Source organism: Agelaius tricolor, unplaced genomic scaffold (genome assembly GCF_023055355.1).
Source record: "Agelaius tricolor isolate 1412-34295 unplaced genomic scaffold, bAgeTri1.0.p SCAF_23, whole genome shotgun sequence".
In the NCBI taxonomy this organism is placed as follows: domain Eukaryota; kingdom Metazoa; phylum Chordata; class Aves; order Passeriformes; family Icteridae; genus Agelaius; species Agelaius tricolor.
Window position 1 is genome coordinate 6726492 of NW_027269283.1, and position 22996 is coordinate 6749487.

The 22996-nt window shown below is 53.1% G+C and overlaps 2 protein-coding genes and 1 long non-coding RNA gene across 3 annotated transcripts; 1 reads left to right on the forward strand and 2 right to left on the reverse strand.

Annotated features, from left to right (window-relative positions):
• Nucleotides 1-5814: 5814 nt before the first annotated feature.
• On the reverse strand, nt 5815-12212 carry NSFL1C (NSFL1 cofactor). Its single transcript, XM_071446511.1, has 9 exons — nt 12053-12212; nt 11237-11334; nt 10788-10862; nt 9524-9689; nt 9105-9197; nt 8333-8442; nt 7769-7906; nt 7122-7286; nt 5815-6196 (listed from the first exon to the last, which is right to left on the reverse strand). The coding sequence occupies exons 1-9, from the start codon at nt 12152-12154 to the stop codon at nt 6034-6036; spliced, it is 1110 nt and encodes a 369-aa protein (XP_071302612.1). The 5' UTR covers nt 12155-12212; the 3' UTR covers nt 5815-6033.
• Nucleotides 12213-12665: 453 nt separating this feature from the next.
• LOC139599309 (signal-regulatory protein beta-1-like) lies at nt 12666-14779 on the reverse strand. The gene is made up of 5 exons (XM_071446512.1): nt 14698-14779; nt 14013-14375; nt 13491-13802; nt 13030-13365; nt 12666-12880 (listed from the first exon to the last, which is right to left on the reverse strand). Exons 1-5 carry the CDS (start codon nt 14762-14764, stop codon nt 12681-12683), a joined length of 1278 nt encoding a protein of 425 aa, XP_071302613.1. The 5' UTR covers nt 14765-14779; the 3' UTR covers nt 12666-12680.
• LOC139599310 (uncharacterized) lies at nt 14373-22726 on the forward strand. Its single transcript, XR_011682214.1, has 2 exons — nt 14373-15586; nt 20082-22726. It is a non-coding gene; the product is annotated as an uncharacterized lncRNA (long non-coding RNA).
• The last annotated feature ends 270 nt before the right edge of the window (nt 22727-22996 follow it).

Genomic DNA, 22996 nt, shown 5'->3' on the forward strand with positions numbered 1-22996 from the left:
CAGAACCCCCTTGTCCACTGCAGAGCCATCAGATCCCTGTCCAGTCAGCCCAGGGCCCAGGAATGTGTGATACCAACAGCTTCCACCCAAGCCACACTGGCTGAACAGGGCTTTCTCAGGGCACTGTGACCTAGAGATGGGCTGCCCAGGCAAGGAAGCTCCACTGAAAACAAATAAAGTAAAACACAGCCTAAAGCCAGAAAATGTTTTGGTTTTGGTTGTTTTTTTTTTGTTTGTTTGTTTTTTTTTGACACAGCAGCAAGTGGCAGCATTTGGATGTGTTCTACCAACCAGTCCTCCAAAGGTTTACCTCTCCTTCACTGCTGTAGAGCAGTGGCTCTTGGGTTCCCCTTAGCACAGCTGCCTTCTCGTGGTGGAACAGGAGCCTGGACTTAAAAGCCACCAAGATGGATGAGGCAGGAGAGAACTTGTTGCCACCATAGGCTCCATAAGCCATTAAAGAGTCAACTTAAGGAGGAGTCATGAAATGTACCTGAGTAAATAAGAACATCTGGAATCTATTTAGGAACTCCCAGGGCTGGGATTGATGGGTTCAGGACAGACAACACAGAACAGTAAATAAGATAAGTGTTTAGGAATGTTGTAAATAAGTCACAAAATGATAAATTAGTAAATTGAGAGGTGCTTGACACTGGAGCTGTTCAACTGCCAAAGATGGGGGCCCGTGGCATCATTAGTATTGTACTGTTCTCTGTACACCTGTGTAATTGGGAAACATGGGACTTGTTGGGAAAACCTGCTCTCAGGTAACTAGAAAGGATTTCACCTCCCATTTCTGTGGAATCCTGCAGGATTCTGGCAGCCCCATCACCTGTCCTGCACCTGCAGTGAGCTGCTCCCCTGATGTGTGTTTGTTTAGCTGCCCATCAGTGCTGCCCCAGGAGCCCACTGAGCACTCTGGAAGCCATGGAAGTCCCCAGGTGACCTGCAGTGACACTGCACCAGCTCCCAGGGCCATTGTGCCAGCCATGTGTGGTCATGGCATGTGGCACAGCACCTGCACCACTTACCTGAGCGAGGAGCAGACTTGCAGCTGAACTCTCAGCAGACATCAAATAATTTTAGTCTTTTTTCCTTCCTGAGGTAAAATCAAAGTGCCCAAAGCACACCATAAATGTGGCAGGGCAGTGGGACCTCGTTCACAAGGATGTGGGTGAGGAGACCCAGCTCTGCAGGTGCCTGTGTGCCATGGGTGATTCTCCTCACAGCAGGCAGAGCAGTGATGTGTTTGTGTACCTGTGCCTGCAGGCACAGAAACACACAGCTTGGAGAGGTCTGCTCTGAGTCTCCATGGGACAGCTCCTCTCATGCTCCCATTTCCTGACAGCATGAGAGGAGCTGTCAGGCTTTTCTTTCATGGGGATGCAGCTGGGATGCCAGGAAAGCCCTCCTGGCAACAGGCAGAGCTGAGAACTGTGGGCTCCAGCTCCCAGCCCTGCCTGGAGTGGCTGTCAGACACCCTGCCTTAGAGGATGCCACATTTACCACACAAGCACCAATGGAAACTCACAACTCTGTAAGTAAAGCAACTTCATTCTTAATGAAATCTCTCATTTAAGAGTACCAGTCTCCATCTGGTTCACCAACAAAGCCATTCACAAGCAGTAAGGGGCTGGCCCTCTTCCTTTCACAACCCAGCAATCCTTCATGCAGGTACCTTGAACAGCAAACTCCTGCACAGACAGCAGCTCCTGCCCAAGGATTAACACAGGTGTCACAGCTCCTCCCCTCGTGGTGCTGGGCTTTGAAGAACCCCACAGCATCTTGTTTTATGTGACTCTGACATCAATCCCCTGAGCACATTTTCCAGTCTGACTACAGGATTGGAAGAAATCTCAATTCAAGGTCCTTTTTCTTGGTAACAAAGGATCTGTAAAGCAGAGTTGTTTTCAAAAGAAAACCTCCTGACTGAACTTCCAGATAACATCCCAGGAGCAAACTGACATCTTTTTAATCACTCCTCCAAGTCAAGACACAGGGAGCTGAAGACCTGTTCAAGAAGCAGAAGGTCACTTTTTCTTTCTGGAAGGATGAAGGGTTGTCCAACAATGAGAAGCAAAGACTAAATTGAATGTACCTGATTATAACAAAAAGCAACAAGACAAAAAAAAGGCCTAAATTCCCAGTCATCCTCTAGCAGTGCTGCTGTGCCCACTGGGACTTTTCCTCCATATCTTTTATGCTGTTTCTACTTATCTGCCAGCTGAGCTAATCAAGTATGGGGCCAAAACAAGCCAATCAAAACTTGTTGCTTCATGTTGTTAATTTTGTTTTACCTGAACAGGCAGCTGAAGGTACAGCTAGAAATGGGTATTCCTACAGGAGGATCACTGAAAAACTACATGGCCCTGGGATAGCAGAACTTCCTGAGGCAAGCAGAGCACTGAGCATGTAAGAAACACAGACCAGGAAACATCCTACAGCAAAAGCAGCAGCACAGAGGGGGAGGCAAAGTTCCCAGGAAATGGTGTGAAATGCTATCAGAAAACACAGGATCTAAACCTTAGCAACAAGGACGTGAAAGGAAAGAAGAGGAAACAAAGAACTGCATACAAAGGAAAAAAAAATCCCAGGAAGTTCTACAATTACCCAAGTGAGGAAAACTGTTAAAATGCAGCATTTGGAGAAAACAGTTGGATACAGCAAAAGACATCAGCTCCAGATGGAACAGCACAGTCCTGAAATTGAGCTGTATCTAACCCAGAAGTTGAAAAGAAGTTGAGTTTTCATGTCAGATGTGGAGCACTGCTTAACACTGGGGTGTGAAAGGCCAGGAATACAGGCACAACCTCCTTGTGGGAGAATGATCAATGAAGAAAAAAAAGGAAAATTTTGCAGGGAAACACTTCTCAGGCAAGAAGGAGAAAAAAAGGAGTTTTTTGTGACCATAAATATCAGTTTTGGAAAAGCCTAGTCTTGGCCTATGACTTTGTTAGAACACAGAAATGTAATGACAAAGGCAAGAGATTTTACTAGAGAGGAAGTCAAACTCACTAATAATCGAAAGTTACACGAGTGTCAGAAATAAGAATTTGTCTATTGCAGTGGCACACCACCAAATAGAATCATGGAATCAAGGAGTTGTTTGGGTTGGAAGGGATGTTAAAGCTCATCTTGTTCCAACCCCCTGCCACAGGCAGGGACACTTTCCACTAGGTCAGGTTGCTTCAAGCCCTGTCCAACCTGACCTTGAAATCTTCCAGGGATGTGACTGTGTGGTGTCTCTTTCCTTCTCTCTTTTTTCCCTGTTCTGGTGTATTAACCCTTCTCATTAATTAGCTTATCATTTTTGCTTTATAGCTTATTTTATTTTTATAGTGAAACACTTCACCAGCTCACAGAAGGAAACAGTTTGATATAGGACATTGCATGTATGTCACTTCCAGTTGGTTCCACAGGCTCTTTTGTCAGGTTTGGAAGAAGACAGGTCTAAACTGGTCACTGATCCCACCTCAGCACTCCCTCGGGCAGTGGGGCAGAGCTGACCTGCTCACCAGGAGACAAGCACTGTTCATTACTTACAAAAACCAAGGAGAGAATCAGAGGCAGGAGGAGCTGGCAGCGGTGTCCCAGAGGTGCTCACGGACACAGCGCAGCACAAGGTGCAGCTCCCAGCAGGAGTCGGCAGAGCTCCTCAAAGAAGCCTTGGAGGAGGAGCGGCTTTTCTGCAGCACTGCCACCCTCCGGCTCCAGGGAAAATTCCCTCTTCCCGGCAGAGAAAAATCCCTGAGCCCCTGGGTTTATCCCCTTTCCCTCCCACCGGCAAAGAGAGAGCTGGCAGCGAAGCTGGAAGGGAAAGTTCCCATCGGTAAGCAGAGTCTGCACAGCAAACCCTTGGGATCAGCAGCTTGGAGGAGTTGATGTTTGGCTGCCAACACTCCCTGAATTTGGGGGCACCAACGTGGCCAGCTCATCCAAAGACCCCAGAGAGCAGCTGGGCAGCACCTCAGTGCTCTGATGCCCCTGGCTAACAAATGCAGAAGCAGGAGACAAGTAACTTGCACCCTTTCTGTTAGATAAACTTTATTTCTGGGTCTAGGGGTGCATCCTGTCCAGCACTCTGGAAGATGCTGTCCCAAGTCCCCAGAATGGCACATGTGAAGATCAGGATTCAAGAACTCCACAAGGCAGTTGTGACTCTATTTAACTCCAAGTGAAATTCCCTTTCTTAATTCTCCCTGCTGGTTATCACACATCACCAGTAAGTGATGCACAGGCAGGTGAACCCCAGGCTCTCCTGTCACAAAAAATAATCTTTAAAAATGCTGCTGAGAGGTTGAATCTCATTTAGTAGAAGACAGCTCAGCAAAGGAAGTCTGCTCACAGAGCAACCCAAAGAGGAGACACCCTCAATGAGCATGATCCAAAATCTGAGACAGATGGCAGCTGTTATTAGAAAGGGTCAAACACTGTTTTCCTGTTTGTGGGCTTTTAATGACAATTTTCACAATAATTTACAAATTGGTTGTTACGCACACTTATGTCCATTTAGTAATGAAAACTGTGAGTTAATTCAGCTCTCAGTTGAGAAACTGCTGTAAAAATGCCCTTGCTGAGGGCTGCTCTCTGGTTTGTGTTCTACAGGCAGCCAAGCGAGTTCCTCATGCTCAACCTGCCCAACCTGCCCGCCCTCCCCAGGCTGCTCCCGAGCTCCCTCTGCTCGCACCAAGGGGAGGACCTGGAAATTTCCAAGCGCTGAGGGGGGGGAGTGACAGCTCAACGGCCGCGGGGCTCAGGTGTGCCCAAGGCAGGATGGGGAGGGAGCATCCCAGCCCTCAGCAGGGCAGCCGTGCAGCCTTTCCCAAGGATCCCCCTCCCAGGGAGCCGGCGGCTGCAGCCCACGACTCAGCACAGCCCTGGGCTCTGCTCAGAAGCCCAGAACAAAGACAGAAGCAGCTGAGGGGCAGTGCAAAGTGCCCTGGCACAACACTCCATACAGCTATGCCAGCCTTACCAGTGCCTCCTGTCTGGGCATCAGGAATTCACCCACTGGATACTGTTCAAAGGAGGGAAAGAGATGGAGACCTGAGCCCAAAACACAAACAGAACAGATCAACGCTGGAGAATTCCAAGAGTTCAGCTATGTTAGTCCTCAGCAGAGGAGAAGAAATACATCAAAGGGTACTACAGCCTTGAGTTTTCCCACCCAAGCTGTTGCAATCATCTCAATAATTCACCTAAGGAGAGAACTTGCTTTCCAGTAAGAGACTCGGTTTGCCTTTTACTTCCAGTCACTTCAAGCTGATTCAGCTTTGTGCCTTCTTGGAAAGAAGAAGTCAGCAGCAGTTTCTCAGAGAAATGCAATACAGCAATTTAAACCTGCAGCCAGTCTGGCCTGTCAGAAAAAGTGAAGGCAGAGCAGGTGGGGACTGCAATGAATGCCCCAAGAGTTCTGCTGAAGGAAGGAAAGTCAGGGATTTCTCTCCAGAAAAGCATGGGAAGTGTTAAACCTTGCACCTCACATATGTCAGAGTTTTCCCCACACTGAGCTCTTTCACAAAGAGGTCCCCCACAATGCTTTTACAGGAGTGGAACCATTATCATGACAATCAGATCACCCATTCTCAGATAACTTATATTTAATGTGTGAAAATAAAGGGAGTACTTCACAGCAGTCCCTGGAGAGAAGAGAAAGGACTGTGGTGAGCAGTCCACTGACAGAAACTGCTCCCTGAAGTTCCCTTCCCCCTTGCCTTCCTCCCCTCTCTGAGTGCAGTAACTCAATCCACAAGGTAACTGAACTCTCCTGGGGGAATCTGGGGCACAAGAGGCTGCAGCTCCTTTCCAAACGAATTAGTTTCATTTCTTTATTTTAAAGTCCACTGATCATCATCATCATCATCATCATCACAAAAAAACCCCATGGGAAATGCAACTAAAGAGAAAAAGTCCAACCAAGACCTAAGAACCCAGAGCTAGGAGCAGATGTGGGCCCGCGTGGCACGGCGCCGGCACACGCACAGGAGGAGACGACCCCGCACGCCGCAGTTGTGTGGCCAGAGCTGGGGTCCTTTATGTCAACCTCTGGATGATGACAGCGTTGAGCAGGTTGGCTTCCTTCAGGGTCTGGTTCTCATCAGTCAGCTCTTTATTGGGGAAGGTGGTCATGAGGACGAAACTGGTGGCCGCCATGGCTGGCCGAGCATCTACTATGAAGAGCCGGATGTCACGGATCCTGGGCAAAGGGATCAAACACATGGGTGATGCTGTTACTGCACAGCCAGGACAAGGGACTGCTCTGCCCACAGTGTGCAGCTCTGCATCTGTAGGGCTCTCACCACAGGCCACACCAGGCTACTCTGATTCAACCTGCTCCCATTTAGTGAAATAGCAGCAGCTGCTCTCTGGGCTACAGGTTCAGCTCAGTGATCTCTATGTTGTCAGGGGTTTATCTGAAACTGAAAGCCTCCAGACCCTTTGCTATGAACAATTAACAAACTGACACTTTCTGAGCTTGTCACACACAGCAGAACCCAGAGGATTTCAACTCCTGTGAGCAGCCACACAGTGACACAGGATCCATTTCCAGAACTCAGTCACAGGCAGAGGTTTTTGTAACATTTTGCCCTGAGCTTGACCCTGATAGAAACTGGAGGAATGAGTATAAATTACAAGATCGGGAAGGTGAGAAGGATTTAAAGAGATTTTGAGTGAAGCAGAGGCATACCTGAGTCAACTTTGCTTGTCTAAAGAACAGAACTGTGGTAAGAGCATCCCTTGGTGCTCCATTCAGCACAGGGAATAGCCTCATAGAAAAGACTAAATTGAGTCAGAGTAACTGAACCAGGTTCCTAATTATCTGCCAGTTTCCAAAGCCTTTAGAAGAGAATCAGTTTTTTACAGGCAACATCAAGGAAAGTTCTGCTGGTAACACTTATGCTCCCAGGTGTCATGTCACTGGCTGTAATCTATCCCAGTTTGGGAAGTAAATCCTACCCAACAGTTAGCAACTGTCTTAAAAACACCACAACTTTATTCCCTTTCACTTGTATAGAAGAACGCCCAGAGCTCCTTCTGGCAGGCTGTCCAGGATTTTAGCACTTGCTCCCTGCCTTGCAGGGCCATCTACGCCTGGCTTGTGTTCCCTGCTGTGCTCGTACCTGTGACTGTGGTTGAACTTCTGGACCAGGCGCCCGCCGTCCGCGAGCCGGATCTGGATGTTGGTGATGGGCTCTGACTCATCGATCACAATGGCAGAACTGGCTTTGGCCTCGTTCTCTGCCTGCTGGGCTGGAGAGCTGGTGCCCATCACCTGGGGCGCGGTGCTGCCAACAGGGAGACGCAAGGTGAGCTGTTAGAAACCAAACTCACCTGGCCACAGGGTACCAGATCAGGCAGCAAGTTCACTGTCTGCCAGGCCCAACTACCAGGGCTCCTCCACAAGCAAGCTGCAAGTCAGAATTCTGGAGTCAGCCAAGCAGGAACTTGTCTAGAAGTTCAACTCTACCATCCCCTTTGGTGCCACACATCCTGACATCCACAAGCTAACAGGGGAAGTGTGAATTGGAAACACTGCTCCAATGCAACACACCATGGAGGTTGCAAACCAGGGATCTGGCTCCTGGCAGGGAGAGGCTGGGCCACCTCACAGTACACGTCAGTGAGCCTTGTTTCCTTAGAGGAACACCTCCCATCCCACAGGCACCGAGTGCCTTTATTTCAGAAGGATGAATCAGAAGGCTCCACCTTGCAAGGCTTGAGTGACTCTCACATTACATGTAGTAGACCAGTGTCACCATTTTCTCACCTGCCCAGCTTCTGTCCTTCTCCAGTAAAAGCTCTGAAGACACTTTTAGGTTTCACATATTCCTCATCACGGTGATCTTCCATGTCCAGGTTCACCTGTCCGCCCCGTGCTAACCTGCGCAGCTCAGCTGGGACTTCCCTGCAAAGACAGTGTTCTAAGGCAGCTGCCTGAGGCAGCAAGGCAGGACTCTGTGGACAAAAAGCCCAAGATCTGTGGAATTTCAGGAATCACAGAGAGCCTTTGCTTAACTGACAGGGCAGATGCACACCTCCCCACTGACAGACACAAATTAAATTTTACTTATCCTGGGCCCTCACCTGCCGTGACACAATGCATCAGAAATTCTCAACACAAATATCAACATGTTTGTTTACTTCAACTCTCAAGGCCCCACATAAACCAAACCCACTCCCTGTTTACCTGAACCAAATGTTCCATATTAAGAGTAACTAATTTCTTGCAAGAAAGCTCAGGTGAAATGTGCCATGGATTCAGAAGCCTGGATTCCACAAACACTCATGTTTCAGGGAACAGCTGTCCCTTTTCTCCCCTCTCATTACGTACCCTCTGCGAATATCATCGAGGAACTGGGCATTGGACGGATCCTGGTAGCTCCTCAGCTCTCCACTATCCAGACTAAATCCACTCTTCCAGAGCTTCAGTACAACATGCACCTGCAGCAGCCCCAAAAGAACAATCAGCCTCACTGAGCTTCTTGGTGACAACAAAAACTGAAGCAAAGTGAAAAGTTTCAGATGGGCAGAGGAGCTCCAAGGTGCAAAAACATTCCAGCAGGTTTCTCTGAGCTAAGGGAAAAACCCAAAGCACTGGCTTTTATGTAATGCTCAGGTGTCAATTCCTAGAAGGTGGCACCACGGTCCCCTTTTGGATCAATATGGCTGAAAAGCTAGGAATGTGCTGGGTGAGGAGCCTAAACCAGACTCCCACCACAGCCACGACCTTGTCTGGTCACAAACCAAGCACAAGGGAATCTTGAACTGATGCTGTCAGCTCCCATCTATGGATATATATTGGATGTATATAATAATGGATAAAGAAGAGTTGATTTCCCAATGCTCTTTGCACACTATTTTTCCTGATCTGCACTTCTAAGAAAAGCTCAGATTCTTAATTAAAAGATCACCAGAAAACTGCTTACCCAAGACCTAATCATCTATTATTCTTTACTTGGAAATTCCACAGGAAGCAGGATTTACCATATTTCTGTCCTTGTGAATTTCTATCAAGCTTTGTATCTCTCGGGGCTGGCAAGCTCAGTAGCTGGAGCAGAGAAATCCCTGGAGTGACAGCTACAAACCCAAGCAGAGATACTCACATCCTGAGAAGAGCTCGGTCTCCTCTCTCCTGCCACATAAGCTGACTCCTCCTCTGGAGTAGCCCCAAGGCGATACCCTCCCCCTGCAAAAGGCTGTGAGAGAGAAGCAGGCACAGGGTTACAGAACCACACAGACCCAAAGAGCTGCTTCCCTGTTCCCACCACCCCTGTGGGTGAACAGGGACTTCATGGCATCAGCAACATCTCCTGCCCTGCAGGCAGTGACAGCTTCAGCAAGTCAATAAATGTGGCACAACAGAACAGCTTTTCTTGCTGTGACACACAAAATGGAGCTGCACTAAGAGAGGAGTCCAGACTTAGCTGCTGAGGTAATTCCAGGACTCCTCAGTACCAAAGAGCTGGCAAGGTGGAACCTTAACTGAACCAGGGAACAGAAGGAAGAACTCCTCCCTCCTCACCTTTGGCTTGCTTGTCTCGCCACCGCTCTTGGCCGTCCGATCGACGGCGACGGCGCCGTGCTCCTTGGCTCCCTTGAACAGATCCTCCACCAGCTCGTTGGGACTCTTCTTCCTCGGAGGACCCACGATCTGCTGCCCACTCCTCTCTGAGCCACCGGCATAAAACCTGACAGAAAGCACCCAGCTCCTGGTCAGCCCTGCCTGCTGCCTCAGCAGGAGCCTCGGGCTGGATCAGGGCTCACTTGTTGGTGCATCTCAGGGAAACCCCCTGGATCTGCAAACACTGCCTACCACCAGCCATGTGCTTGCTCAGCTAGCTCCTGTGCTGCAAAGACTTCCTTTTTATGTCAATTCCTGTAAATCAACCATGGATCAATAGCAATAAAGTGGTAACAATGCTCAGAGCTGGGAGGAGGAACAGCCCAGAGGGACAAGCCCAGTTTTAAACACCAGTACCAGCTCGATTACCCAGCTGAGCAAAGCTTCCAGCAAATCTCTGACCTGCCAGAGCAACATCCAGCTGGAATTCTGAGGGAAGGCACACGTTGATGCCACACAAAGGATGGATCTCAACTGGAAGCAATGGATGCACAGTCAGTGAAGTGCAATTAAGCACTTCTGGAAGATTGGGTTTATTAGCTTCCAGATGGCTTGGAACACACAGAGTGAGCTCCCAGCTGCCTGCAGACCATGGCCCATCCAGGCTGAGCCACCCCTTCAGATACATCAGTTCCATTCCATTTACCTTGCCTGTCAACCTTAAGGGTATTTAACTACTTAGAGCTGACAGTGTAGGAGACTCTCCTACTAATATTCCATGGTCCCCCTGGAAAGGGTCCCTACTTTTTTATTTCTGACTCCATACTCCATTACTTTACCCTTAAGCGACACTTAAAAAAAGAACACAAAACCAAAACCCCCACCAAAATAAACCCCCAAAACCCCAAGCAGTAAGAAAACCAATCCCTGCATAATTTCCACATTTCCTGTGGACACAAATTAAGATCTGGGCTGTTTTCCATTCTCAAACCAGGCCTTCCACATCCCACTTTAGGCTTTCTCTGAGTGCTGAGAGCTGGTGCTTACACAGCTGAGCACCAGGCTTTGCACTGACAACAAACCTGCCCTGTCAAACCTCAAATGTTTCATAACAGGAACTTCATATCCATGTAAACCTGTTTTTTTCAAAGAAGCTGTACACAAGCAGCAAGTTCTCCCAGAAGGGATAAACACCCAGCATTGGAGTCTTCAGCTGCAAACTCACCGCTGTCCCTCCTCCTCTTCATCATCCTCCTCCTGAGCATGCACAAGGTCTCTGAACGAGGTTACTCGGTGGTCACTGCAAAAATCCAGCAAGAAGGATGTCAGCCTCCAGACACATTCCCAGCTGGAACATTCCACACTGCAACAGGCTCCTTCTGCAAGGTGGGCTCTGTTCACCAGCACCTGACCCGAGAGAACTTTCCCTTAGTGACAAAGACAGCAGCTCCTCTTTGGGACTGGACAGCATTCCTTTACTGCAAAGGGATTTGGTAAGGTAAAATTCTTTTTTTTTTTTGTAAAATGCTCAGCTTGATCAGCTCAGGTGTCACACAAAATGAGAAAATATTCTACCTAAACACAGAGCTACTCCTCCTGAAAATTAACACAGTGCTTTAGAGAGTGTGTGTGCTTTGGCAGCTTTCCAGTATGGAGCTGAAGCTGCCTCCTCACCTGGCTCCAGTGCCTCTGGATATGGAGCTGGGCGTGGGCTGGGGAAGGGTCAGGATGTCCTCGTCACCCCCATCCTCATAGAAACTGGCAAGCGCAATCTGGAAAGGAAAACCACCAAAGCTCCTCAGGAAAAACACACACAAACAACCCAGCTGAAGCATCTGTCACGCTGGACCTCCTGAGAGACATGACACTAAAGACACTTCATGTCATTCCCCCTGTTGCAGGTCCTGGCAGAGACGAGGCCTCAGCGGGTTTGCTATTTGGCTGTGTCATGGCAGGACACTCAGTGCTGCAGGGATGTCACCCTCCCTGTCAGGGAATGTCAGGGCCCTTCTTCTGCAGCACTTACACGGGAGTTATGCCAAAATTAGTGCTGTGAAACAGCAGCTTTTGTCCCATCATGAGCAGACTCAAAATTTAACACAGTCAGTTTGAGGAGGAGCAGGGACAGGAGCAGGTCAGAATGGTGGCTGACTCCCCCTCAGATTGTTTGCTGACAGCACCAACAGCTCAGCACTGACAGCCTCACCCGCATTCCAGGAAAACCTACAGAACCCCGGCAAACCCCGGGCCCACCATCCCTCACCTCGCGCTACAAAGTGAACGACAGAACCAGGAGGGGCCTCAGTCTCAGCCAGCCCACGGCACCGCCGCCAGGGCTGAGCGCGGCGACGGACGGGGGCGAGGCCTGAGCCTGCGGGACACCGACCTCCGGCCCAGCGCTGCCCCCCGTCAGCGCCACGGCCTCCTGAGCCGCGGCCCCGCCGATCCCCGCGCCGGGCCGAGGAGGGCAGAGGGCAGCGGCAAAGGTACCTGGAGGTCCCAGCCGGCGGACTCGAGGAAGAACCGCGCTCGCTCCTCCTCGGCGCCGGTCACGGCCACGAACTCCCTCAACGCCTCCTCCCTGTCGGCCATCTTGCCGTGGTGCAGCGCCCAAACCCCGCCGGGCCGCCCCGCACCGCCCCCGCGTGCGCCGCCAAACCCGCCCGGCCGGAAACACCCGGGGCGACGCGCGGCGCCCGGCCCGCAAACAGCGGCCCCTGCCGGTCAGGAGGAGGCACTGCACCGCAACCGGCCCCGGAGCGAGCACCGGGCACCGGCACCGGGCACGGGGCACAGGGTACAGGGCACCGGGCATGGGGTACCGAGCACCGGGCACTGGAGATGGGGTACAGAGCACCGGGCAGGGGGACCCGAGCACTTGGCTCTGGGATGGGCAGCACTGAGCACTAGAGCGGGCAGCACCGAGCACCGGGCACTGTGTGTGCAGCACTGAGCTCTGGGACGGGCAGCCGCGAGCCCCGGTGTGCAGCACAGAGCCCCGGGATGGGCAGTGCCAAGCCCCGGAGCAGGGCGGGTTTATGGCCACGGGCGGGGTCGGGACTGGCGGCGCGGAGCAGCCCACGGCAGCCTGTACATGCTGGCTCGTTTATTTCCAGGTTCACAAATCACTGCTGGCAGTGGCCAAGCCCTGGGACCGAGCTGCAGGAGCCGGGGACTGAGGTGGAGCAGGGTAGGGCAACATCTGCGATGCTTTTCTCTTCATGCGCTTGAAGAGGAAGAAGAGGAGCCCCCCGAGGATCCCCTTCTCCAGCAGGACACCCATCCACAGGAGGAGAAGGCTGGACAGAAAGTTCGCACCTGCAGAGGGGAGAGGGGATGTGAGCAACCAGGGCTCGGGGAGAGGCATCCCAACCCCCTGCAGGGAGCCTTTCCTGGGACTGCCAGCTTCCTCAGGGGGTGACACCAGACAGACTGTCAGGCACCCCATCCCAGCAGCTCTGACGCACCTTTATCCATCTGGAACCCACCCTGGGCCGGGTCAGAGATCCACAGGACGGTTGAATAGTTGGCAGGGGCCTGGGCATCGTGCACCACTGTGCAGGTGATCGTGGACCCGTTTTTCTCCTCCGTTGCTTGCACCTCCACCCGGCTTCTCAGCTCAAACAAGCCCTGGGGCAGCTCCAGTGGCCGTGAGAGGCTCTGCCCCTTTATCTCAATCCCATTCTCCAGCCAGGAAACAGACACTTGAGCTGGGTAAAACTCCTTCAGGAGGCAGGTGAAGGCCACGGTCTTGTTCACCTCAACGGGGCTCGGCTCAGCGCGCACTTCAACGCTGGGGGGAACTGAGAAGAGAGGCAGAGCTCAGTGTTTGCTGTGCCTGGCTCTGCTGCCCACAGGGCGCCCTGTCCTCCTCCCAGGGACCCCAGCCCCACAGAGCAGGACCCCCATGCGAGCCCCCAGCCCTCACCTCGCAGGACCCTGCTGAGCTGGAAGCTCCCTCGCAGCGGGGCCGGCAGCGTGGAGTGCGCCACCTCACAGGTGAGCTGCGAGCGGGCATCGTCCTTCTGCAGGGTCACCCTCACTGTGCTGGACATGTTGTAGGTTTTCATCTTCCACTCAGTGACCTGGGGTGGCTGAACCCCCATGGGGTTGTTGTTCTTGAACCATTTCACCTCAATCTTATCAGGAAGGAACCCTCCAGTTGTGCAGGTGAAAGGCACCGACTCCTCCGGCCTCGCTCTCTGCTCAGGCCCAGACACGAGCGGGGGGCTGGGTTTGGCTGTGGGGACAAGCACGGGGCCATCAGACCCAGGCCCTGCCCCCTGCCCAGCCCTGGGCCTGCCTGGAGCAGAGTCTCACACAAGGGCATGGGGATGGCCCATGGCATCCTCTCCTGGACCAGCCCTGAGCCCCTTCCCCATCCCTGCTCCACCTGAGCAGAGCCCGCTGGGTGGTTCCCATCAGGAGCTGCTCCAGGAGCCCCACTCACCTTGCACAGACACCTCGGTGCCACTGCCACGCTTAAACAGCTCATCAACACCAGTGGCCGCCTTGACAAACTTCACACAGTAGTAGGTGCCCATGTCCTCAGGCTGGACATTGCTGATGCGGATGGTGTAGTCTGTGTCAGACCCAGGCGCTGCCACCGTCACACGGGAGGAGGGATCCACATTATTGGGGTTATAGACAGTCTTGTTCCCACTGCCCCAGCCCTTCAGCCACATCACAGGACCTGGTGGTCCAGCAACTCCAGGCGTGGTGCAGTTCAGGGTGAGCGTCTCCCCCGCTGTCACCGTCACCTTGGGCTGGGGCTGCTGCAGAGTGAAGCCCTGACCTGCCTGGGCACTCACACCTGGTCACAGAAACAGAAAGTTCTGGAATTGACAATGGGCCCCAGGGCCGTGGAACAGCAAAAGGCATCATCAGATCCCCTGAGCCTGGAGCAGGGGACAGAGAGACATTCCTGTCCCTTGTCCCGCAGGCTGCTGGGGACTGCAGGATGAGGAAAGCCCAGACTCTTGCTGGGTAAACTGAATTTCATCTGGAGATAGAAGCAAGCTGGAAGGGAGGCAGTGAGAGGAGATCCCTGGGTACCCATGGGCACAGGGAAGCACTGCCAGGCCTGCAGGGTGGGAAAGGTGGAAATGTGATGGGGCTGTGCAGGGCCCACTTACCCGGCTCTCTGCAGAGCAGGAGCAGCATCAGGCACATGAGAGGCAGTTCCTGTGCCACCAGAACCATGGGTATTCCACACCTTGCCAGGCTTTGCTCAGCTGGCTTCGGCTCCCTTGGACTCTGCTGCACTGGGCTCAGCTGACTCAGCTGGGCTGGGCTTATCTTAGCAGGGTGCTGGTCTCTTACCCAGCAAAGGGGAAGGAAAAGAGCCACCATCAGCCCAGTTCCTCCATGCAATCACGTCCCATTTGCTTCTCAAGGCCTACATCATCTCCTGTCACAACGCTGGTCCATAATGGCAATGTCCACCCCATTTTCCACTCAGATGTGTGCCACAGCCACAGCCATGGGCACAGGCAGCAAGAGGGAGCCCAGATCCAGCAGGCTCCCCCACACACAGCCAGCCTGGGGTGCCAAGGGGACACCCAGCCCTCCCCAGCAGGATCGGGGTGCGGGATGGGCTCTCCCATGGGTCGGTGGTGCACAGCAGTGTCCGGGATACACCGAGCATCCCACATCCCGAAGCCCTCTGCTCCTGCCCCTCACCGAACCGGGGAGGACGCAAAGCCACCCCCTGTCCCGAGCCTGGAGCAGCCGCTCAGTGCCGGGTGGCCCGGGGGTGATGCCCGGAGGGTCCGGGCAGGGTGATGCCCGCCGGGGGCGATGCCCGGAGGGTCCGGGCAGGGTGATGCCCGCCGGGGGTGATGCTCGGCTGCTCTGCCGGCTGTCGCCCGCCCCGGGCAGACACCAAAGCGTTAACCACCCGCTCGCCTCAATTTCCTGTCGCGCTTCCCCTTTTCCTTCCCAAAGTTTGGGCAGAGCCCATGGCCGCGGCAGCAGCTCCGCTCCTGTCCGGGCAGCGAAGCCCCGTCCAGCGGCGGCTCCGGGGTGAGTTGGAAGTGGGGCCCCCCCAGAGCTCCCCTGCTCCATAAACACGAGTGGGCGGCAAAGATAAACAGCGGGCGGGGCGGAGGGTGGTCCTTCCCCAGCACTTTTGGGGTCAAACCGTGCCTAAACCGTGCTGGCAGAGCACCCCCAGCCCCGGCGATGGGCACAGCTGGGTTGAGCCCTGCCGAGCCGCTGCCATACGTGTGGGGACTGTGGGCAGGAGAGGTCTGGGGATCGGATGGGGTTTTGGGGAGCAGGAGGGATTTTGGGACAAGAGGGGGTCGGGGGGCTGTTCCGGGGTCCAGGACTGCACATCCCTTCCTGGAACACTGGTTCCTGGCTGTGAACCCCAGTTCCTCGCAGAGTGATCCTGGCTGGTGTGGAGCAGAGCCAGGGTGTTAATGTTTAACAGCACTCAGGAATTTTTCCTGTCAGGAGTTCCCCTTGGCTCCCTCTGCACCTCTCTGCCCCCCAGGCAGCTGCAGCGCTCCCTGCAAATGACAGAACAGGATGTAGGTTTATCAAATCATGGAATCGCAGAACTGTTTGGGTTGCAAAAGCCCTCTGAAATCCTCGAGTCCAACCGTTAACCCAGGTCATCAAGTGCCACATCTACATGTCATTTAAAGCCCTCCAGGGGTGGTGACTCCACCACTGCCCTGGGCAGCCTGCTCTTTTTTCAGATTTGCCCCTTGATAATTTTGAACCGGTTTTTGAAGGGTTTCCTCCCTCCCAGTGCCTGCATGTTGTCTCTGCCACATCCCAGGATATCTCTCAGCTGCAAATTGGGGGATACTGGGACTTCTCTGCCTGTGAGGCTGCCCTTGCCTCGCCCCATCGCTCATCCCTGAACCCTCCTGTCTCTGTGCCCAGGTGTGGATGCCCAGGCAGGTCAAGACTTCACTCTGCAGCAGCCCCAGCCCAAGGTGTCAGTGGGGGAGACGCTAACCCTGAACTGCATCCCCCCCATGCCCTGTGTACCCCCCAAAACCTGTTCCTCCCCTCTACCCCCCCCCCAAACCCCTGAGACCCCCCTCAGGTGTCTGAACTCTCTCCAAACATGTGAATCCCCTTTGTCGTCCTGCGGTCTCCCCCGAGTCTTAGGCTCCCTCTGAGCCCCTGGGTCACCCCAAACCCCCATGTCTCCATTCTGAACCCCGAGGTCCAACCTGGGGAACCCCCAGGCTCCCTCCAAACTTGTGGAGGTCCGCCCCTTAGTCTTGGGTCCCCCCATCGCGCCCGCTCCCCCCAAGCCTGTGGGTCCCCCCGCACCCCTCGGAGCTGACCCGCTGCCCCCCAGAGCGGTTCCTGGCGCCGGGCGCCCCCTCGCTGTCGCTGCTGCCGTTCGGCTGCGGGGCGCGATCGTGCCCGGGGGAGGGGCTGGCGCGGGCCGAGCTCTTCGTGTTCCCTGAGCTGATCCTGCGGGAATTCCGTCTGGAGCCGGGCCCGGAGGGACTGCCGGGGCTGAGGGGCTCGCCGGGCACGGTGCTGCGCTGCCCCTCCTTTCGCCTGCGTATGGTGCCCTGCCAGCCCCCGGCCTTACCCTGACCCTGGCCTGACTCCACTTGACCACTTTATTACTTTTCTGAACACACCGTGACTCAGCTGAGGTTTTTTTGACCCTTCCTGAATACACCTGACTTCACCTGACCCTGTGTGACACTGCCTGAACCTTGCTGACTGTGACCCCCTGACTGACCCCACCTGACCTCGGCCTCACCCCTGCCAACCCTATGCCTCACTTTGACACCGGCTATGACCCCACCTGTGACCCTACCTAACCCCATCTGACTCTGCTTGAACCCTGCGTGACTCCATCCCAACTCACCTGACACCTGACCACCTGATCCCTGGGTGCCCCCATTCAACACCCCAGATGCCTGGGTCCCCCCCGGATGCCAGGGTCAACGCACTGTGAGAGGGCCGCATTTACCTCCTCCTAATAAAATTTGTACTTTTGACCCCGCAAGTCCCGGCTCTTCCTGGGACCCCCTAAACCTCTGGACGCCCGAAGCCCAGCCTTGCCCCCACCCTGACCGGCCACTCTCGGCACCCGCCACAGCCGCAGCCCTCGGACAGCATCCGAAGATAGCGGTCTGGCTGATTTGCACTTCCCCGCTCCGCAGAGCCCTCCCCGGAGAGGCTGCGGTCCGGGTTGGGCTCGCCGCCCTGCGAGACGCGGCGGGTCTGTGCGGAGCGCTGCGTTCTGCTGATCTGCCTGGCAACAGGCGACTCGAAGCACGAAGCGCTCTGATTGGCCGAGGCCTGGCGTGCCTGGCAACCGATTGGCTTAGAGCTGTTGGGGGCGGGAGGGGAAGTAGAGCGCCGTCCCCAGAGCGAGGGACTGGAGGAGCGGGCGCTGCAGGGTGGGGTGCCTACCCCGAACATAGCGAGGGAGCGGGAGGCCAGGAGCGCTCCCCCGACGCAAAAACACGAGGGAGAGAACAGCGAGGAGGGGCAGGGAGGGGACGAGACCGCCCGCGCCCCCCGAGTCATGTGTCGAAATGGGGGCAACGGCAAGGGAGGGGTAGGCAAGGCAAGGGAACGGAAGGGTTGGTCGGTGAGGAAAGGCAGAGGAGGGAGAGGCAATTCAAGAGGGCAGCAATACAAGGCAAGGCAAGCGTGGGGTAAGTAAGGCAAAGAAAGGAAGGGTACGAAACGCTATGCAAGGGAGGGTTAAACAAGGCAAAGCAACAGAAGGGGAAGGCAAGATGACGGAAGGGAGGGTTGGTAAAGGCAACACGAGGAAAGGGAGGGGCAGGCAAGGGGTCCAGGCAGGGCAAGGGGAGGCAGTGGAAGCCAAGATAATGAAAGGAAATGAAATGGAGGGGTAGGCCAGGTAGGGCAGTGCAAGGCAACGGAGGGGTTGTTACCTGAACTATCCAGCTGCAGGATAAATGTTCAAAATAAACATTGGACCCTTAAGGGAAGAGTCTGCAGGGTGCCGCACCTGTCCCGGGGCCCCCCGGCCCGCGGGTGCTGCCCGCCCCATCATCCCCACAGCCCCCGCGCTCCCCCCCGCCCCGGTGACATAACTCAGGTTTCCCACAGGGTCTGCGTGATTTGCGGAAAAAACTACACAACTAGTAAAAGTCGTGAAGAGGGTATGCATCTTTATTCAGCGTCGGACGCATGCAGGATAGCTCCTTAAAGAACATGCGCGCAATCCAAGAGTCCAAACTCCCCTTTGTCCCCCAGCCTATTGCATATGCATTAAGTTTCGCAATAGCTCATGCATATTCATCGCATTACAATTAGTTCATATCAGTCCTTGAGCAGAGAGCTCGCTGTTTGTCCGTTGTCTCCTGCAGCCTCAGTTTTGGCTTGCTTCTTGTTTCGAGGTCCAAGGGGCCCCTCTTATCTTCCTCTAGCTTGGAAGCTCACATTCCTTTCACCTTGTTTGAGTCAATCTTGAGAGCTACAGGCTTTTTTGAACACAGCAAATTTAACAGACTAAACAAGTTAAACAATGCAAAACAGCACATCCCACCTAAATCTGAAGTTGATTTCTAACCCAAGTTAATTCCTAACCCCATGTCTCATTCGACAGGAGATGAGGGATTTTTAGGGATTTTTTTTTTTAGGACTATTGAGGGTAATTTTAGGACTTTTTATGAGTAGGGTATCTTTAGGGCTTTTGAGGGAATTCTAAGGTATTTTTTGGGGTAGATTTTTTAGAATTTTAATGAGTTTTGGGGTAGAAGGAAAGGCAAGTCTGGCACCCCATTGTTTAAGGGGCAGCCGAAGGGCTCTGTAGGGAAGGGGACTCCCCACAGGACCTTTTTTCACCTCATCCCCCACTCCAAGGTCTAGCAGCCCCCTGTGTGACCAGCTGCTTTCAGAGGGTTACCTGGGTACACACGCACAGGGAGCTGCTAGTCCAGAGGGGCTAACGGGGGTATCCCAGGTATCCCTCCAGGAGCTATGGTTGGAGCATCCAGCAGGGACTAGGGAGCAGCCAGGCCAACCTGGGCACGGAGCATGACTTCGAGAAAATGCCAAGGGAAGAACCCTCTTGCCTAGGGGCAGCACCTGAGCAGGCCAGGCAGCATGTACTACTGCTGTACTACTTAGTAATCACCAAGGAATAATTATGTAAGTTAACAGCAAATTACCCAACTTATCTAGCTATGCTACCTAAACACAAAGCTTTATGTCTAACCAGTTTTCTGTTCTTCTGATCCAAGTAGTTGTTGCAAAAAAGAAAGCACTGTTATTTTTCTGAAGAGTTTTCTTCTATAACGAGCCCTTTACTCCCCTTGAATTTGAGTCAGAGGAGCCAAACAGCTGCAGCTGCTCTGAGGGCTTTTATACCCGGTGGGATTTGCCCCCCCCCCCCCTCCCTTTTTCCTGGGCATCATGGGAACGAGAGGCGGGCACCATCAGGGGTATTTCAACCCCAGCTTTTGCTGAGGGGCTTAATTTCCCCTCTGGGATAAGACCTCTCCTTTCAGTGAAGAGGCTCTTTCAGATTATCTCAGCTTGTTTTCAGTAGCTGTTTCTGGGTATCTCAAGCAACAGAGGCCTTGAAGACACTGTGAAGAAAGCAGCAAGGAATACAGGGAGTATTTAAGTTCATGGTTTTGGGTTTTGTGTTTAGGGGTGGTAAAGCATATTTGCAATTTCTGGTTTTGTTTTGTTTTGTTTTTTTTAGGAGCAGTGCCAGCAGGAACTTCCCAGATGTCGAGGCCGCTTTCTTTCGCACCTGACACGGACCGGCACCCCCAGATGTCTGAGACACAAGTAGAGGGCTACGACCCACAGAGGGGATGAAAGCGGGGCACAGGGTAGGGACCCACCGGGAGGGATTTTTGAGTCCGCTTTGGGGATGGGGGTGTCCATGAAGCGGCCCCTTAGGCCACGTGAAAGGAAAGCCTCACTTTTGATGACAGAACTGAGGTGCACAGGGCCGAGCAGTCCTGGTGTGTATTGTGTCATTTGTCTATTGTGCATTCTGTGTGTTTGGATATGTCGAACACAACACAAAGAAGGACTGAGCTACTAAGGGATCATACTTAGAGCAGCAGTGGTGGGGTGGGAGGGAAGAAATATAGCAGATAAATTTAACACCATTTAGGAGGGTTTATACACAATGTTTTCATTGCAAGCAGCATTTAGAAGTGACAATTTAGTGATTTATCATATCCCAGCACACTCCTTCCCTGTCAAAGTGATAGGCAGAACCAGCAGAGCAGCTCTGAACACACTGTTCACTACAAGGCACCACCAACAAACCCAGAACAGCTCCACTCTTGGCCAACCCTGTCCCCTTGGGCCTTCTGAGAAGCTGGGATTTAGGAGACGGCCTTGCAGGGGAACAGTGTTTCAAATGTCAAAGAATTTAAAAATATACATGGCTATGAAAACTGATGGGACCTGAAAGAATTGGAGAAGGTGTCTTAGCAGAGCATCTTTGGCCAGTGCAGCCAGATAACCCTCAGATATCATTACTGGAGGATCTGGGAGTGAAGCCCAGCAGGAGATGCTGCAACATGAACTCCTGCCCCACACGAGAGGTTCCCAGAGACCAAAAACTCTGTGCAGATCACACGGAACTGACCACAACACCTGCCTTGGGCCAAACCTGCTCTTCATTTTTCATGAGCCACACAGAAAAGTGGTGTATTTATGATCACTTCTCTCACCAGACCTGGTTGCAATCAGCACTGGATCCCAAAACTGAAGGAGAAGCCTTGTGTAGACAATTCCTCCTTCAAGGCTCAGCTCCAGTACCAGGCTTAAGACCTGGCATGCGCATGCATTTGGCAGGGAGTAGCAAATCAAGTGAAAGAACATTTCAGGGTTTTTTTCAGCTGATTGTTTAGGAATTTACTTGGAATAAGCTTCCTCCCCAAGAGGGATTTAAATTCTACACATGCAAAAAGAGGAGAAAACATTAATGCAGTTTGAGACACCTCCGTGCTGAGAGCAGTGGTTTTAAGGTTAAGGCCCTTGTATATCTGGGAGGGTGAAACCTCTGTGTTTCAACCCTCTGGGATCATCACTTGGGCTTCCTGTGCTTCTCAAGCTCTCAAAGTAAAATTGACCCACCAAGCTCATCTTTGTCTCAATCCTAATCCCTGCATCATCCTTCAGGTGTATTTCCTCACAATGAAATTGGAGTAGAAAATGCTTTAGGAGATGCTTTGCAGCCCCTTCTTCCCCAAAGGCCCAATCTTTTTTAATTAGGAATGCTCTTCAAGCACAAGGTTTGGATGCAGCCAGTGAGACTCACATTTCAGAAGGACCATCAATGGTCTGATAAAGACACAGCACTTTCAAGCAGGCTGCTGGGATTGAGGAGGATATTTGAAACCTGTTGACATGCAGTTCTAGCAGAAGTGCAAAATGAAATGTAATGTAGTAGAACTGGAAAATGAAATGCTGTTAGACAAGGCTGCTCCCCAAATTGGCTCTGCCTGGATCCACCTGCCCTGCAGCACAGCCTTCTCTCTTTCTCTTCACTGCTCAGCACCAACCCAAACCTGGGCTATTTCAATTCCTGTCAGACACAGAGCAGCTGATGGGCAGCAAATGCAGCCTTCCCAAAGTGGCTGCCCATGACCCGGCCTGCAGGGCAGAGCTCAGGGAGGCGGTGGCAGCTTCCTCAGTGGCTTTTCATGTCCTCTCTCTGCCATGCAGACACTGGCATGCATGGCACGGCTCTGTTTTGGCAGCCGGTCCCTTGGCAGGGCTGTGTGAGCACAGGCTGAGCACAGGGTGAACTCTCTCCTCCTTGCTGTGACACCTGGGCTGGCAGGGATGACACAGTGACCTCGGCCAGCCGATGCTGCCTGTGCCATCACCTGGCACTGATGTGTTTGATGAAAATCCTTTTGCTGGGATTTTTCTCCTGAGAAGCCTCAGAACAGAAATGGAACCAATAACAATCTGCTGGCTGTGGAGTGTGGGCTGGAGATGGTTTAGCAATAGGGGCATCTTGGATTAGTCTCCCGTGCATTGTTTCTACTTGATGACCAATCATGGTCCAGCTGTGTCAGGGCTGTGAGCAGTCCCAGGTTTTTATTATTCATTCCTTTCCAGCTTTCTGATGTCTCCTTGCTCTTTTAGTATAGTTCTAATATCTCATTTTCTTTTAATATAATAGAGATCATAAAATAATATTTCAGCCTTCTGAAAGGTGGAGTCAAGATTCTCGTCTCTTCCCTTGTCCTGGGGACCCTCAAACACCACCACAATCACCGGCTGAGCGGGTTTGTGCGAGCCCCTCAGTAACCCTCGTCCAGTCCCGAGTCGGCAGAGACCGGGGGGGCAGCCCCAACACGGCCGAGAGCGGGGAGACCTCTCTGTGTGTGCCCCGAGGGTGCTGAGGGCACCTGGGCTGGGGGGAGACACCCTCTGTGCCCTGAGGGTACTGAGGGCACCTGGGCTGGCAGGGAGACACTCTCT

Excerpts from the sequence above, each read along its gene's own strand:
- NSFL1C (XM_071446511.1), bottom strand. The coding sequence starts at position 12,154 with ATGGCCGACAGGGAGGAGGCGTTGAGGGAGTTCGTGGCCGTGACCGGC. Across the intron at positions 11,335-12,052 it reads CCGCCGGCTGGGACCTCCAG|ATTGCGCTTGCCAGTTTCTA; the intron begins GTACCTTTGCCG and ends TTTCCTTTCCAG. Across the intron at positions 7,907-8,332 it reads CTCGATGATATTCGCAGAGG|GGAAGTCCCAGCTGAGCTGC; the intron begins GTACGTAATGAG and ends CTGTCTTTGCAG.
- LOC139599309 (XM_071446512.1), bottom strand. The coding sequence starts at position 14,764 with ATGGTTCTGGTGGCACAGGAACTGCCTCTCATGTGCCTGATGCTGCTC. Across the intron at positions 13,366-13,490 it reads GCTCAGCAGGGTCCTGCGAG|TTCCCCCCAGCGTTGAAGTG; the intron begins GTGAGGGCTGGG and ends CTCTCTTCTCAG. Across the intron at positions 12,881-13,029 it reads TGGGTTCCAGATGGATAAAG|GTGCGAACTTTCTGTCCAGC; the intron begins GTGCGTCAGAGC and ends TCCCCTCTGCAG.